This window comes from Tachypleus tridentatus, chromosome 1, assembly GCF_004210375.1.
Source record: "Tachypleus tridentatus isolate NWPU-2018 chromosome 1, ASM421037v1, whole genome shotgun sequence".
NCBI lineage: Eukaryota > Metazoa > Arthropoda > Merostomata > Xiphosura > Limulidae > Tachypleus > Tachypleus tridentatus.
Window position 1 is genome coordinate 126,931,943 of NC_134825.1, and position 19,133 is coordinate 126,951,075.

At 31.6% G+C, this 19,133-nt stretch overlaps 1 protein-coding gene across 4 annotated transcripts in view; it reads left to right on the top strand.

Moving 5' to 3' along the window:
- LOC143222944 (uncharacterized) overlaps nt 1-18,861 on the top strand; it is a 39,944-nt gene extending 21,083 nt beyond the window's left edge. For 2 of the 4 annotated variants that reach the window (XM_076450180.1, XM_076450188.1), the window contains exons 3-4: nt 5,875-5,929; nt 7,971-16,337. In XM_076450180.1, coding sequence (XP_076306295.1) covers nt 5,875-5,929; nt 7,971-8,207 — 292 coding nt within the window. In that variant the 3' untranslated portion in view covers nt 8,208-16,337. Of the gene's footprint in view, nt 1-5,874; nt 5,930-7,970 lie in introns of all 4 variants that reach the window. The other 2 variants (XR_013012595.1, XR_013012596.1) reach the window with 2 other exon arrangements.
- Nucleotides 18,862-19,133: the final 272 nt, after the last annotated feature.

Sequence of the window (19,133 nt, forward strand, 5' to 3'; positions counted from 1 at the left end):
AATCCACCCAGATCCAGAACTCCGTCTTGATGATGATGTACACAAAGTTTTTAGGTCTTATATTTGATTATAAATTAAATTTTATATCGCATATTAAACAACTTCGTATCAAATGTCTATAAGCATTGAACATTCTCCGTGTCCTCTCTTCTACTTCTAGGGGAGCAAATCGATACTCCATGCTCAAAATTTATCGTGCACTTGTCCGATCCAAACGTGACTATGGGTCTGTGGTTTATGGTTCTTCCAGACCCTCAGCACTGAAAATGTTGGATCTTGTTCATCACCAGGGGCTTTGGCTTTGCATTGAAGCTTTTCATATTTCTCCCGTGCAAAGTCTGTATGTGGAATCTCAAAAACCTCCTCTATCTATTTGCTGTTTGCAACTGTCTGATGTATGCTTCCAAACTTCAATCCTCACCACAGCATCCTACCTGGAGTTATGTTTTTCAACCACAATGGACTTTTTAATAACAGAAAATCTGCCATTGTTTCTTTTAGTCTCCATATCCAGGCACAGTTAGAAGAATTATTTTTATCCTTGAATAATATTGCAGTTTATTCAAATCAGCCTATTCTGCCATGGCAAATTACTGTCCCTAATTGTAACCTATCTTTGAGTCATCTGAGGAAAGCAGATACACCCGATTGGAAATATCGTTCTTTCTTTGCTGAACATGTTTCATATTATCCATCCATTCCTATATATACAGATGGTTCCAAATCGGGTGACTCAGTGGGCTTTGCCATGGTTTGTGACGGTTCGATTGTGGCACACACACACTCTCCCCTATAGTTTGTTTTCACTGCCGAATTGTATGCCATCTCTCTTGCCCTAAATCATATTAAAATAATGCAATATACAAAGTGTACAATATATACGGACTCACTCAGCTGTCTATTGGCCCTGGAATCATTCCATGATAGTCACCACCCTCTTCTCATCACTATCGAAAACAAACTGACCCATCTTTCTCCCTCATCTGTCTCCGTCCAATTCTTTTGGATACCAGGTCATTTTGGTATTTGTGGGAATGAGCTGGCCGACAGAGCAGCAAAGTCTGTCTGTTCTGGATCTATCATCCCAATACCCATTCAGTACATGGACTATGGTCCAGTTATCAAATCCAGACTGTACACCAGATGGCAGTCAACCTGGAATGAGCAACACAGTAACAAGCTTTTTCAAATCAAACCTTCTCTAGGTCTTTGGCTCTCTTGTTTCTGTGAGGATCGAAGAGAGGAAGTTGTTTTGGCAAGGTATGCATTGGTCACAGTTTTTTAACCCACCACTTCCTTTTATCTGGTACTGCTGCACCAATGTGTGGTCTATATGGCATTCGGATCACAATCATCCACATTTTATTATCATGCCGTCTTTACAACCGAGAACGACGACACCATTTTAAAGATATTTGTAAGGCAGGTTTGCTCTTGACTTTGGCCCATGTAAAACGTGATATTGCCCATCTCACTCATGTTTTTACACTTTTAAGAGCCATTGGCCTTTTACACTTAATTTAAGGTTTTTTATCGGACTATAGAGTGTTTTAGCATGATTTACACATTTTAATGTTTTAACACGATTTCTTTTACACATTTCAATTTTTATTTTGACGTGAACCCAGGACTGGAAAGGCCAACTTCAGGTGACTGACAGCAAGGGTGTACTTCTTGTTTCAGTCTTTCTGGCAGTTCCTACTTTTTACCTTAATTGCCTTATACCTCTGCTGTACCACATCTTGTCTGGCACAGATAGCCTTGTAGTTTTGTGCCAATAAACATTGAATACCTACCTACCTATGATGTCAGGAAAACACAAGTTTCAAAACGTCTTGATAGAAATGAAATAAAAACCCATAACCCCAGCGCTTTCAAAAGGTGGACCTTTCTTTTTCAGGGGCAAACTACATGTTAACAGGTAGGGATTTTTTTTTTTTTAAATAAAAGTTACTCAGCGAAAGTTGCCTAACACTAAGCATTGTAGGGATGAGCCGAGGAAAAAATCTATTGTTCTATGATGCTTACGAATTACTGCTAAACTTTAATTATTAGTCTGAGTACCTAATTGCTATTATCAAGTGTTTCACAACTTGTGAGACTCTCAATATCATTAAAAGATGTTCAACTGGATAACTGGGAAGTGTTTATCTTTCTTCTTTTTTTTTTTACTTATGCTCCAAACAAAATGTGGAGTTTTCACAATGGATTAAGTTTGACAGGAAAGCATTTTTAAAAAAGTGTTTGGGAACAGATTATCAATAAGCACTTTAGTGTTAGTATAAGCTAAAAACCCTTAATACTTGTGTATACGATGTTGTTATTACTCCTTTTAGTTATCTTTATTATAGAAAGCTGGTGTTCTTTTGAAAAGATTAAGTACAGGGTTAAACAAGAATTATCAGTCAATAACACATGACTATTAGATGACTAACATGTAGCTCAGCTGATGCTTTGTACACCATACAATTGGTGTCTTTAGTGAGCTAACCCCTATATTTTGTACGAAATGAAGTAGCAAAAAAACCAATACACATAATATTAAATTTTATTACACGTTCACAGGAGGCACATAATTTCAGTCAGGATAAATACATCAGGAAACAAGTAATAAAAAAAATGTAAATGTGAGATGATATAGGAATGGCAGTGACAAAAAGAATGCAAATATGGATACGTCAAAAAAGCCTTTTACTCTGTGTGGCACAACGCTATTAGGTATCGCCTATACTCCTTAAACACTAAACAGATAATCATGAGATGGATCTTGAACATCTTTACTAACCGCACTGCAGTGATTAAAATAAACAATACTCTAAGACATTCATTATCACTGCGTGTGTACCTCAAAGTTCTGTCCTATCTCCTTTACTCTGCATAAGTTTTGTGAATAACATACCTTTCCCGAACTTAACTTGTACCTATTTTTCACAATACGCCGATGATATAGCTGCCTGGGGTGTGTCGCGAAATCTAACAATTGCAAGCAGCAGAATACAAGAATCACTTAATGCTGTACTTAATTGGTGTAACGACCGGAGAGTCCTCTTAAACCCACACAAAACCACTGCCATTGCATTCCGACGCAGCCTAAACACCATAAGAACTTGAAAAAAGTAAATCTTAAATTAGGCAATATCACAAACTCCCATACAAAATTCCTAAGAATAATGTTCGATGCACGACTCTCCTTGGACGCAATATTTCAAAATCATAAACAAATCTGTTGGTAAGAGAATCTATCACTTACAACTTATCACAGGAAATGATAAAGGATGCACATCTAACACTATCATTAAAATGTACAAAGCCTACATTCGCCCTCTCATTTAATACGGCGCTCAAATCACATAAAGCATGCAAAAAAGCATTGCCAGAACAGAGTCCCAAGAATGACCCTTAGAATACCCAAATTCACTCTAATTACATGCACGAAGTTTGCAACATACCTCTACTCAAGGACCGCCTTACAACATTATCTTACAGTTACTATTGAGAATGCAGAGAAACGTAACTCCTTAACTGCTAAATTACACCATGACAAGCATCCCACACAAAACGATGTCCCCATAAAATACATATATGGCCTCCAAGACATCATAAATTAACAATGAACACACATTGTAACTTTACTAATTACTTGTTATTTTTTTACATTTCAACTTGGGGCACAGGACAGGTAGAAAATTCGGCGCCTGTCTTGTGAAATTCGGTTTTTCTCAGGGTACTCCCTCTTTTCCCCCACAGCAAACTGGTGAGGCACGTGGATTTATAGATTCTAGCCACTATATGGCCCTGACCACGGGACTTTTGAGAAATAGTTCGTTGACCTGCTTCTTTCTGTACTTCTATCAAGCTATTCCTTAAGTCACGTCATCGAATAACGCAAGAACAACGTTACGCCATCGGCCTTGATTGCTTTCTCTCCGCCACCTTGATCTGACCGGACTCCTACGTTCGCTCTTCTCTGATATACGCCACTATTTCAAACTTCAGTATCAGTCGAGTAAAACAAAAACAAGCCAGACCGAAAAACTAAATCCAAATTCCAAAGGTTCACATCAAAATTCAGTTGCGAGTGTGGTGAAGGTGGATATCAATATCCCTGAACACCCCAGTTGGGAAGTTTATCTTTCTGTAAAACTAAACACCTGCCACAGTTTCTGATGATACTGCTTTACATTTTTCATCTGTTTATCAAGATTATGACCAGTAATGATTAGTAATACAGACCTGCAACGTTAAACTTCATAAAAGTTGTTTTGATTTTAATAACAGGTTTGCTAGAATTCAGCTATGCAGATTTTGAAAATATTTCATTTTTTTTTGTCATATAAGGATGTTTTACAAAGTGAGAAGAAGAAAAAACTCAGATAAAAATTTACCACAAATGTAACAGAATATACTTGGGTCATTTGCACAATCTTTTGTTGCCATAGTAACAAATAGGTAATATTGAAAAGGAGAAAAAATAACATCGAAGTGCTTGTACAAACAAATGCTATTCATAAATGACAAGTCATGTGGCCTGTTAACCATTTATATATTAGTTGTGTGTTTCTTGTGAGTTCTGTAATGATTAATAAGACTCTTGCATCACAATTGTTCTAAAGGTACCTATAGTCAGTGGTTGTCAATATTTTAAGCATAACAAATTTAACCCATTTTCAATGCAAATTATTCACTTGAAAGTACATATGACATTTTGTGAAAAAATTTTTATGTGATGGAGAGAAATGGATGTCATTTTTGGGTTCAACATGCAGAAATTACTGTAGAACATGCAAAAATGTCAAGACAATAAAGCCGTCGCAGGTCTGTAGAATCAATTGTAACCAGTTGTAAGGAAACAAGTAATAAAGAAAAATGTACAAAAATTAATTATGATTTAGGGATGGCAGTGCCAAAAAGTACAGAGAATGGATACACACAGTCATACAGAAATCACTACATAAGTGGCTAAATGTTTTAAAGATAAAAATTACCTACAACTAAATGTTGAGTTTCTGTCAGTTGTAGAAATTCAGGTTTGAATAAAAGCAGTTAAACTAAATGACACAAGCTTAATGCTATTAACCACTGTAAGACTGTTTAGTAAGATTGACTCAATATTTACTGGCTATTATTATCCTAAATTTTGCATTTTTGGAATAATTCAAAACTAAATTATTAATTAAAATAATGTTACTGTAAGCAAATATTACTCAAGTTGTATAAATATGAAAACAAATTTATAATTTAATAAATTGTATTTTCAGTTCATAAAGAAAGCACCTTGTTAAATATACAAAAAACATTATTTCTACTGAAGTTTTAGAAAAAAATCAGTTTTCTGTATTATATGTAGTATGGAACACTATGACATATTAAAGGTCTATAAAGTGGTTAAATGCTATCTTTTTGTAGTGAAACATTTTAACATCTGACTGAATGTAGGATAAACCTGAAAGAATTTCCATGGAAAGTTTAAAGATAGCACATTGTCTTTGATAGATAAAATTTCAATTTTAGATTTTTTTTCATTGCACAGTTTGTCTGATCTGTTTTGTATATTTTCTCAAAGTATAGACCACATCTTAGATTATTTTATTTATTTAGAAATAAGATTGTTTCCCAAAAGAACTTGTTTTTATAAGTAGATACAATATACAATGATATTGACTGAAATGTCTGTGACTAAAAGCTATCTAATAGGATTTCTACTATTTCTGCATTACAAATGTCCAAGTGTATTTTGTCCTTTAGTAAATTGTGTATTGAAATATTTTCATGGTTTTGAAGGGTATGTAACATAATACAATTGGAAGATGTTTTAAATTTTTTTTAACTTCCTGTCATGTTGCTGTTTATTTACTCTTGACTATTATGTTTCAGTGCCCTTTCAGGCTCCAGTTCTGTTGCCATAGACAATAAGATTGAACAAGCCATGGTAAGCTCAAAAGATTGTAGATATGTTGTTTACAGCAAAATGCATAAGCCTAAAGATAAATATTTTGTGATTGTGATAGAGGATTTCATTTATTTTTCACACTAACTTTTTGTAGTAGAACAAAGTATGTTATTTTTCCCCTGTATTTTACTAGTAAGAGATTTTTCTACCGTAAATATCTTGCAGCCTTTTCTTAATTGGAATTTCATTGGATGACATTCATTTATTTATGATGAGCTAAAAAAAAAAAAAAGTTTAGAAAGTTTCATGGAACCCACTGCTTTTCACCTACATTAACGTTTACTGACTTTTCAGTGACCAGAACAACCTACAAATAAATGGCTTAAGTATGGGCAATATCATGCCACCAGTTCTAGCCAACATTTTCATTACACAGATTGAATCTCCAGCAATCAATTCAGCCTGCCACCTACCACTATACTGGTACAGATATGTTGATGATACAGTTGCTGAATTCACATCTACAGAACACAAATGTGGTTTTTTCAACCATGTTAACTCCATACACCCAAGCATTCACCCATGAATATGAAAAAACTAATCAATTCAGCCTTGCACCCACCACTCTATTGGTACAGATATGTTGATGATAAAGTTGCTGGATTCACATCTACAGAACACATACTTAGTTTTTTTTTCAACTATATCAACTCTATACACCCCAAAATCAAGTTCACCCGTGAACATGAAAAAACTAACCAAATAGCATTTCTTAACCTAAAGATCACAAGAATTGATACACAGTTCAAGACAGAAATCCACATAAAATCACCCATTCCCTGGGGCTCAGCACATGAAACAAAACTAAAACTCAACATATTAATAAACCAAGTAAATACCACCACAAAACTATGATCGCTAAATAAAAATAATGATGAAATCAACCAAAATAAAACACTTCAACATCAACAAATATCCTCCAAAAACCATTGAAAAATTATACACACACCTAGATCAACAACACAGTCAACAACAAACAAACAATAATAAATCCCAAGAAACAACAAACTACAAAACCTTAGATTACTGCATACCATATGTTTCCAGCATCAACAAAAAAATAACCAACATTTTGAAAAACTTAAAATGCAACATTCTAGTAAACATCATATTTATTCAAAAACCAGTTACAAAACTAAAGTCCATTCTGTGTAAAAACTACACTGACAAACACAACACCAACATTGTTTATAAAATACAATGCAACAACTGGCCCAACTTCTACATTGAAGAAATAAATGGAAAAATGGAAACCAGATTCAAAGAATACAAAAAACACCTTCACACATTTTTGAACACTGCAAATCAAATAAACACAATATAGCCATAGAAAACATTCAAATACAGAGTAGGGAAATAAATACAAACAAACACAAAATCAAAGAAGCCTTACTTATGCAACAACTCAAAACAGTATGAAGGAACATCTTGATACCTATACTAACTAATAACCTAAGATTTAACTGCAATGCCCCCTACAATTCCATACTTGTTTTAACCCTCGTCCCTAAGATGTGCCTTGCAACAGTTACTTGCAAACTCTTTGTTGACTTGAAGATGACCTAAGAAGTTTGAAACACTGTTCTGTACTTTATTTTAATTAGTTTAAAAAAACCCATACCAGCCAACTTAAGAATACATTTTAACTTCAAATGAGTTTCTCATCATCATGAATAACAATTATTCCATTTTGTTATGTTGCCCAAAAGTATTATGATTACGTGTGCATTAATTTATTAGCAAAAATTGCTGAATTTTGAACTTATGGAGAAAAAATTAACATTTCTTGTTGTGAAAACTTGTGCATTCAATTGTATTACACTTGTTTATGATGAGTAAAATTATAGACTGTGTGATAATCTCAAAAAACTTGAATTAAGTATTTATTTTACTTTTTAACCACTTAATTATATATATCTTTAATGAATTACCAAGGAGGGGATTGTTAGTACATAACACCATCTTTTTTTCATATTAAAAATATTTTCAAGTTTGTAACTGTCAAATGCTGTTTTTTAAGGACCTGGTTAAGAGTCACCTTATGCTTGCTGTTCGAGAAGAAGTAGAGGTCTTGAAGGAAAAAATCTTGGAACTGATGGATAAAATCTCACAATTAGAATATGAAAATGAAATTCTAAAGTCTTGTGCCTCAGAAGAAACACTCACAAAAATTTCCATAGGAGGCTTACGATCAGATTCGGAAGCTCAGTTAACGATTCCAGCTCAACTAACCTCTTACTCACAGAATCCCATGTAATGGTTAATTGTCTAGTAGAATGTATAGAAGAAAAGAGTTTTAGGTTTAAAAGTGATCTTTGGATGTCTTACCAATTATTGTGTAATGTAACTGCTGATGTAAAAAAAAATTGAATAGCTGACATTGGATGCTTGTGCCTGATATATAATGTAACAAAAATGATATAATGAGTATTTTAAGTTCTTTTTAATTATTTCAGAAAATCTGTTAAAATAGTTTACTTGTTAAAAACATGTAGTTGGTCATCAAAGCTTCATAAGCAATTCCTTAAACTTTAGAATGTTTTAATTCCAGTGGTAAAATAAGTTTTGAAGACTGCTTGATAGAAATAATTTTTCTTCTCTATTTTGGTTTAATATGGGATCTATCCCTCATCCAGTGGTGCTTTGGTGGCAGGAATGAAATGAAAAAATTTTAGGACTATCCAATTTTTGCGAAATGTGAATGTTTCCAAATTAAACAAAAATTGACCAATTTGTGACTAATTTATATGATAAGCAGAAATCCCACTGTTAATGACAGTACTTCTTATACTATTTGAGCCTTTTTTTCTAGTTTGTCCATCATTACATTAGTTTTTCAGACCAGAGCCTAATGGATTTTAGCAGCTAGCTCCAAACCCCACTGACCATAATTGGAACTTTGCTACTCTGCAGCACGTTATTATCAAACACCATTACTCCTATTATTTGCATGTGTAAGGTTTCAAGATGTTTGGCTTGCAACCTGTGTGGTCACTGTGGATACACTTATGATGAACTTTTTGACAACCTTTGTCAAGGCAAATCCATTTATCAACATTCAAAAATAGATCTAGTGCTGACAAGGACAATAGAACAGAAGACTGGGAACAAAGCCTCCAAACTCAAACAGGCAATGAAGAAAGTTGTATAGTTTGATTTGAGGATCAGGAACAAGGTAAAATCAGTTAGCATGTGCTGTTGCTAGTAAGATGATGTATCTATTTGAAGACTGTCTTTTTTAACTGCTCATAATTCCTAACTGGCATACATTACAATTATATGGATTGCATGTTCTGATACAACAGGTTCTACACTATCCAACAATTTATGCAACACCTCCTAGAAACAGTTAGCCCCAAAACACTATTTTGCTTCTGTTTAAGGGAGAAATCCTTTAGTAAATTTCTATAACTGCAATATTTTTTAACTTTATTGAGGTATTTATTATAATAACCTAACAGAGCAGTATGATATTACTGGAACAATTTTATATGTAGTTTTCAATCATACTTAAATATCTAAACTTAAAAAAATCTTGTAAATTGTACAGTTATTATGAAGCTAAGTCATATTTTTTCAAAATTTTGTCAGATTTTGTATCACAAAAAAAAAGGAATAGATTGTAAACTTCTGTGCATTAAGGTTTTTTGTTACATTATAAAAGTCGAAGTGGGATTGTTCAGTTTTTGGCTGGGAGTTGGGTCCAAGCAATTTAGTCAATAAATTAGCCTTAGAACGAAGTGAGTCAAGAGTCCTAGTTTGTAATCCTTAGTCAGGGCAAAATTTGTAATAACCTGATTCTTAATATCAATATCCAAAGTGTAGTCTTACCAGCCTTGCGGGCCATTTGTGCTGAGTAGATGGTGAATCAAACCATTTTCAAAAGTAGATGCTTAAATCAATGGTTTGCTTGGTAAACTGTGTGTCTGTGTGTGATTGTTCAGTTAGTATTTTAGGTTTACATCCTGAAAATATTTGTGTTGTTTGTTGGCAAGCTTGAGAATGTCAAGTTGTATTGTTATCTTATCAGCATTTCTTTGACTGGGAGGATTGTATGCTAAACAGTATGAGAAACATTTAAAATTCAGTTAGCTAAACTGCAAGTAAAAGTTCAGTTGCTGTTTGTTTAATCTTGGCTTCATTAAAAATATGCCAAACAATGCTTGAACTGCTCTTGAATATAATGTGGTCCTAGCTAACAGTATGTTAAAAGTAATCATTAAAGCCAAAAACAAGACTGTACTACTGGTGAAAGAGAGACTTAATCCTTTAGATGAAGCCCAGATTAAACAATCAGTTAATAGCCTTTGATCTTTTACTCACAATTTAGATAAACTTTATTTAAACTTCCATGCTCAACTATATAACTGAGAGTTATTTGTTTGGATCTTGTGCTTTAATAGCCCAGTTGATAATAATAATAATAATAATAATAATAAATTTATTAAGCAATAAATTAGACACAAAAAATCAAATATCAATATAAAACCATCAACAAAGAGTTAACTCGTCCTGTGATGGTTAAACACATAATAAAGTAAAATCAAAACTTACAAAATCAATATAAAGTTCCCAGAATATTATCATCAGTATTTAAGATCCATTGTTTTAAGTATTTCTTTTGATTAACACGATTAATAGAAGATCTTATACTATAAGGAATAAAATTATGAATACGAGGTGCCAAATAAAGATATTGATGAAGTGTAACTGTTTTACGTGGTGTGGGTACATTAATTGGAAAAAAAGATTGAAGTCGTGTAAAATATGAAGTGACTTTAAAAGGCCTATTAAAAGAAACATGCAATGTAGATAAAGCTAAAAAATATAAATAAAGTTTATCATATGAAAGAGGGGAGTTAAATTTACTGAAATCGGTATCAAGCCTATGAGTAAAAATAAGAGAGAAAACACTTTTTTGCAACTTGTGAATAGGAATTAAAAAAGTCTTATATGTGCCACCCCAAATTGAAATACAATATTGTAAGAAAGATTGAAAGAGAGCATAATATACACTTAACAAAATATGATAAGGAGCACAATGACTAAGTTCAAAAATTAGCATGGAACTATATTTTAATTTATTAACTAAAGAATTAATATGAAATTGCCAATTTAATTTTCGATCTAAAATAATTCCTAAATATTTAACAGAGGAAACTTGAGTCAATTTGGGACACTTACAATTAGGGTAAGTATAACAATCACTAGAATGATAAAAAATAGAAGGAAAAGCTGGAATGACACCATAAAGGTTAAACTGAAGAAGAAAAGATTTAGATATATTTAAGGATAAGTCATTACAGAAAAGCCAATTTTTTAATTTTATTAAGATCGCTAGAAATAATGGCTTCATTAATTAGATTTGGCTTACTATAGACAACAGCAATATCATCAGCATAGGCTTGGATATCTCCAAAAAAACTGTTGGTAAAGAATATCATTTATATAAATGAGAAATAATAAAGGGCCCAGAACAGAACCTTATGGTACTCCAACATTAATTGTAAGCCAATCACTATAATTATTATGGATACAAACCGATTGCTTTCTATTGTGAAAGTAAGAAAAAAACCAATCAAAAACAATGCCTCTAAAACCATAATAAGATAATTTATTTAACAATATTTTATGATTAACAGAATCAAAAGCTTTGGCTAAGTCAAGAAAAACAGCAATATAAAGCATAATTTTTTTAAAACTATTACTTTTATTGTGTTCAAACCTAAGTCAGAGCAAATTTATTAGCTTCCTCTTATATTAGCTTAACTTGAGACATCTGTTTGTATACTTGGTTTGGCCTGCATAGTGAGGGATTGTGTTGTTGGCTTGTATCTGGAATGTGTGTGTATGTTGACAACTTGGAGATGCTATGAAAATGCACACACACACTAACTAACTAACAATATGCTTGTTTGGAGCTTGAAGATGCTGGGTTGTATTGGATTTCATATTGTTGGTTGAAGAACAAATCATTTTAAAGTAGATATCTACATACACACATGATTATATAATAACAAAGTTGGAGATTATCTGCTATCCAAGCAGCTTATTTGGTAGAGTATCAGTTTCACAGCACTTGCAGGGCTTTTCCACCTATGCTAAGATCAGTTGAGTCATGTAGATGGCACTTCAAATAATTTATGAACATTCTTAGTTCAGCTGTTGTCTTGGTTTAATGTATTATTGTGTGTAGTAGGCAGAAAGATCATTGTATTCACTAATAGAAATTTCAGCAAAGACTAGCCCTTATTTTACCAGTTGGTTAAGTTTCAAAGTTAGTTTTCTGTTTGCCAGTGTGATGTAAATGTAGTGAGACTTATAAGCAAAAAGACACTGATTATTAATATGTAAGTTTTCAAACCACATTATTTTGTGTGGGTGAAATGTTTGTCTTTTGAAATCTTGATTTTTGGGTGATCTTTTGTGCTAATGTTTTCATCAAGGGTGAATCTGAATATGCATTGAGAAATAAGTTTATTGCAAAATTTTGTGATATAAATATATACAGTTACAATTTATGTATTATAAAACATATAGTTACTATAGAATTATAAGGAATATGCTTTTATTAATAATATTCATATTTCAAAATAACTTAATTAAAATATAAGAGGTTACATCAAGAGTTGCATATATATATACACACTTTTATATTATTCATATCAACACTTGAGTGACTACTAATATACATAAGCAATGTGTTTCTGAATTTGGACAAACTGAAAATAATACATTATTCTATTAACAAAAAAATTAAATAGTTTATCTCAATGATGTTGGGAAAATATTAAATGCTAGTTGCTTTCCAGAACCTGATACATCTGCATTTTCAATCATCTGCAGGTGAAATCACTGTTAGATTTTTACTGACAATTTGCAGTTATTTTATCTGATGTACTGAAATGCCAGATGATCTATTATCCAGAGTTTAGTACTTTTTGAAGAATATATATTCTTCTCCATCATTCACTAAAAATAACAGAATTTTGATAATTTCACCTAGTCTACCATTCCAGAGTAACCAACATGATCATATGATTTTATTGCTCTAGCATAATAACTTGTTGGTACATCACAAAGTGCTTGTAGGTGATAAAATATTGTGCAATGAAACTATTATAACCAGCAGAGACAGCATAACTATTTACAACTATGTGTCTTTTAGCTCTGAATAACCCTTCAGTCTCTTGAAAAATTCTAAAGCTCTAAATCTAATCTGGTAATTTTTTACAGATGATGGAAGTGCCTTATTAATAAAACAATTATTGACTATTTGAGGAACAGTTTTTGAACTTCTTACTATCTTGACCATCTTTCTACTGCCCATTTCAAAAGAAAATGAGAAGTGTCCTCATAAAGGTCCATGGTACCTTGCATTTCTGCAAGATGATTGAGCTAATGTATTGAAAATCATGTTATGGACCCAAATATAATCTGCAGTCCTACTGCCTATTTGGACAAAACTGATCAGCTGAATTCACATCTTTTTAATAAATGTCATATCCCAGAACTGTATGGATAGCATGCACTAAAAGTGTCATATGCTTAAAATTCATGTTGGGTAAACTCCCACTATGGAATAAAAGTCAAGCCTTCTATTCAGAGGTTTTCCGAACATTTATCTTTGTTTAAAGTTCTGGGTAGCTTTTTAACAACCGGCGTGTGGCATAACTACATAGTACTATTTTCCAACACTCCAAAGCCATAGTGGTTACTTCTAGAATAACACTTAACAATGCACAGTGCAATTGGTCAGGCACAGATTCACTTAACATCTTAAAATGGATAGATAAATTAGAGGAAAGTAGTCTCATAACAGTTTTTATACATTGCCCTTTCAATGTAGCCTGTTGTGTATTATGAAGAATCTGCTGTTTTTTCACCTGTATATTTCATGGTTCATTGAATAATTAACAGGTCATTATGATATCAAAATATGAAAGCAAAAATTATCTGTCTGTGGTTCTCCCTTGCCAAATTCACATTTGCTTCTTTTTTCTTTTTTTTAGCAGTAGTACATTATAAACAAGCTGAATAGAATGGAGAACTATCAGAAGACTTAAATACTGGACAAGTCACTATCAGGAGCATAGGTTATTTGTGTCACTGAGTATATTCTATGGTTTGTTAAATTTTTTACATGATATGCCATCATTTAGGTCACTTAGTAACACCTGCATTTGAGAAGAAACTGGAAATTTCATAAAAGGCTAGTTTTTTGGAGAATTTTTACTATGAAAAAGAAAGCTTTGTTTTATTTGGAGAGTTAAGTTACTTACAAATGCCAACATTGGTGTGACCAAAACTTCTGGATATTTATTATTAAAAAAATTGACATATTTCTTGACAAAATTTCTCCTCCAAGTAACTCATTGATTACAAATCCGTTAATACCATAATTGGTTAACTGTCTCAATACATTATCCACTATAATTAACAGAAAGAAAAAAAAACTTTCATTGAAATGAAAAACATCTTCAACGTGAGATTAATGTTCAGTTGGGGTGTCATTCTCAACAGTTGTACAACTGTGCATTCTTCTTCTTCATTGTCATGTGTAGAAACTTTTTTAGATTAATAAACAAAAACAAAGGAAAAGAACTTTAGAAAAGTGGGTCTTAATGTTTATTGTCTTTGTAAGTAACACACAGTACCCAAACTCAAGCAAAAGGATGTAACATTGTTCACACAGTTGTCATTGAATGCATGTAGCCCTAACCATTCTCAAGAATTAGATATAGATAAATATGTATTGACAACATACTGCACTCACTGTAGCTAAAAAAAAACTTGTTAGACTTACTCTGTTATATGAATAGCAACAGAAAAATATTAGAGTAAACATCACCAGATTAACTGAATTTTATTTAAGTCCAAACTTGGTCAGTGTACTGATAAGGAAGTCTTGCAAATAAGAGAGAAAAAAATAGCATGTTGAAAAAAATAGATGTACCTTAACTTCTCACGATCTTTCTTCCTTTACTATATAATGTTAGGGATAGCCTTCAAATTGGAAATGAGACCAAAGTTCTTTGTTATCTAGCCAAGTAGCAGAGTATAACGTTGGTCCTCATTTACCTAGCACTTATAACCTAGGTTAGTTTCATAGTCTTACCATTATGTTAACAGACAAATTACTATTAGATTTCTTTGATCAGGCATGGCATCCATTTTCCTTGTTGACTTATCAGAAGATCTCACTTGAAAGAATTTTACATTACTAATGCTACCACTAGTAATTCTGCCACAGGAAATATTCTTTGAAAAACTGGAGTTATATTGGATGTATTGTTGTTTATCATTCTTCAAAAAATAGAGTTGTGCAAGAGATTTTTAAAAAAAATTGTGTTCTAAATATACGTTTAGTATATTTTTCAGTATCTTAAATTAATGTATTTTGACTTATGCTGTTATAGATCCTGGAAAAGATTCAAAATTCTATCACTATGGGTCAGCTTGGGCAGTTGAGTAACAGTTTATTATATTGCATTGATGTGAAAAAAGTTGAAGTAGCCTAGTGTGTGTTGTTGTAGATACTGTTTGAAAGGAATGGTTATTTAAAAGTCAAAATTGTCATTACATAACTTAAAATAGCTTAGTTGGTTAAGTATATGCCTTAGAACATTAGCGCAAGCCAAGGTTTCCAGGTTAAAGCCATGATCAGAGCATATTTCATTACATTCTGATTTGTTATACATGTATGTATATCATAATTTTTTACATACTTGAAATTATTCCAAAAAAATCTCTTTTGAAATGGTTATATAATTGATATTGTTTGAGTTTCAACAAGATGTGTATGTTGGTGAATAAAACAAAATTTGAAATTATAAACAGGTCTGGAACATTGCTACAAATAATTTAAATGATAATTTTCAATTCTTTGTGTGTTTTCAGCTATAAAGTGATTACTGTTGCTTAAAGACATGAATTTAATTAATGATTTATAGAATTTAAGAAGCTTCTTTTTAATTCATTAATTGCTTCTTCAAATTGTAAGGTGCATGATCAGATTGTAACTATAATGTTTTGTGACTTTGAGAACAATGAGTTTTGTAAATACTTACCATTTTACTATATGTAAGACTAGATTGAAACTCTATACGACATTTATCAGTTGTAAGAACACAAAAGTTCAATAATAGAAAATTAAGACAGAAATGTTAAGTACATGTTAGGAGAGTGAGTAACTATGAGATAACTGTATCAACAGATGGGAAAACACTGCTTTGAACTTAACCATTCCTCAATGTATTTGTACTTTAAATGTGAAGTGAATTTATATTTTTTGTTCCATTTTCAATTAATTAATTGCTCCAGATCTAATTGTGCATATGTGTTAAATATTCTGTGATAAATATTGTTTTAAGCTCAACGTGTTATATGTGCTCAACAAAAGCTACACATTTAAAAATAATGAAATATGTCACTCAAAAGTAAGAGAAGTCTGTACTTTGTTTCAAATTTTTAGGCTAAATAATAACTTTGGAAGTTTCACATTTTTTCAGGTTTATTTCTGTAAAAATTGCTGAAAACTGCAATTATAATGAAAATTTATTAATTTGGAAAAGGTGAAGTAGATGTAATTAATCAAGACAATAATTTTGTTTTCAGTAATGTTTTAATCATATATTAAGGTATAATGCTGTAGCAAAGCTTAACTTATAGAATTGTAACTAGCTACGTGAAAACTTAATTTAAAAGATATATGTGTAAAGTTAATATTATGTTTATGATTGTTGTACCCAGTTGTTTCTTATGGTATATAGATTGCTTGATAGAGGCTTCCTGTAGCAACTATATTTGGTAATGAAAATGTTATTCATACACTTGTACCCTAAATACCAAGATGCATCAACAGCCACTGTATAGACAAATTAAAATTTACTGAAACATGCAGAGGCTGATGCATTATGCCAAGAAAAGAAATGCTGCTATATGTAGAGAGTTCTTATAAATTTTGTTGGCATGCTCAGTCATCAGTGAAATGAACACTATTCATCACAGCAAATTACTTCTCGGTCAACATACCAACAAATTGTTTCTCAGGACAGCTGGTATGGGTATTAAATCGTTGTTCTCTACTTTATTTTAATAAACGTTTTAATATCCATACCAGCTGTCTAGAGATGCATTTGTTTGGAAACACAAATATATGATCACTAGTGCTTTTCTGCTTAATATAGCTATCATTGAGTGCTGGCCTGTGTCATTAGGATACCACATAGACAGCTGAACAAAACTGTCAAATTTTCAACAAGACTCAGCAGTGTCGAGAAAACCCACTTGTAGAGAAATATATTTGTAAAAACGAGCCATTTTTACAAATATATTTTTCAACAAGACTGTTTGCTGTTCTATGGCACCTGTCAAGTACGTTAATGTAACTATCATCCCCACAATACACAACTGACTTTAGATATCTGCAGTAGTAAAATAAAGTGGTTAAGCTGACAATATTTAGCCATCTTCAATATTTGATAGCTTGGTTCATCAGCATAAATGTCATTCCAAAGGTGCAGGCCATTATTTATGTGAATGGTGGCCACAATGAGTAGAAAAAACTCCATTTGGTGACAATGTACTTGTGACCATGTACCCCATGGTTTCATTGGTTTATACATCAAGAACGTATAGCAACTGTATATCAGTTAATTAAAATGATATATGAAAATTAATATGAATGCATATTCATATTAGTCACAGTTTAAAAGGAACAACTATTCTCTGTTTATTTACCATTTCTTGTAGGTATCCTAGCTATAGTTTTAAATAAACTTCATATATAAATATATCACTATTAAATTTGTAATTTAGATGTGTACCTTAACATAGTTTACACTTCCAGCTGCAGCTAGTATTTTAGTTGCATATTCTGTCTGCATTTGTGTGTTAGATTTAGTTTTATTACTCTGGTGAGTTATAACATCAGTTGATTATATTTAGACTGGAACCATAACAACATTTTATAATATACTTTTAAAACACTTTGATATTTGGCAAGAAAGCAAGGAATAATAAATTTGTCATTGAAAGCTGTGATTGAAATATGACATTGGCTAGCACCTTGCCTATTCGTTATATGTTTTACTAACTTCATTCAATAATGAAAATGTATTAAGTGGATTTCAATCAACTTTGGAAAAGAAACAAAATTAAAGTATATTAATTGCCATATTTTAAACATTTTAACTTGTACATAATTTAACGTATGGTAATTTATGTAATTGTAGGCATTTCAGAGAATGAAGATACATGTAAGCCCCTATTGTTTAGTTATATAACAAAACCTCAGTGACAAAATTACTTTTGTCTTTAATACATATTTTATTCCTCCTGAATATTTTGAGTGGTCCATTGTATATTAATTTTTTAATGAATCCAAATAAAGGTGCAATGTTTAAAGACATTTTTGCTTGAAATCTCAAGAAGGTATTTAACATTTTTCAGTTATCTAAATGACTTGTACAAGCTATTTAACAAATTTTTAGATTCAGTTTTTTGAGAGACAGTTGAGAAAATAAGCATGTTTTGTGATGTTATTAAAATGTTGAATTTATTAGTGAAATTTGATTTTTAAAGAATTATTTCAAAGTAACTTTAGAAACTCAAATCCCAAAATCAGTTCTTATGTAGCAGAATGTATAAAAGCAAAAACAAAACATTGTCATTCCAATTGGTAAGGTGAAACACAAAATATATTGATTCCTATGTATTTATTTAGGTAACAATTTAAACATTTAAGAAAATTAATAAAAGAATACTTTATGTTCTGTTTCACTTGCAGTTTACAACTCTTGAAGTTGCTGTGTAAGCTTGCACCATTTTGTTGTAATGTTGTGTTGTAAATAAGTATAAATATGTAATATAAATAGAAATAAACTTTTTAATTACAATTTAATCTGCAATCATGTACTTTGTTTTATTTCTGAACATTTTAGAACTGTATAAATATTTCTGTTTAGTACTTATACTAACTTGTATAAGTGAATATTCAGTTCTTTCATTGTATATATGTGATTTTCATAACTAGAAAGGTTTCCACATAAAACACAATGCATGCCAAATTTAAAGTTTTTGGTGTGTGTTTTTTTCTGTGCTACAAACAAGTTCTCATGTTTTTATGAGTTTTATAATGTAAAAAAAAAAAAGTTTTAACCTCCTATGAAAATCTACAATT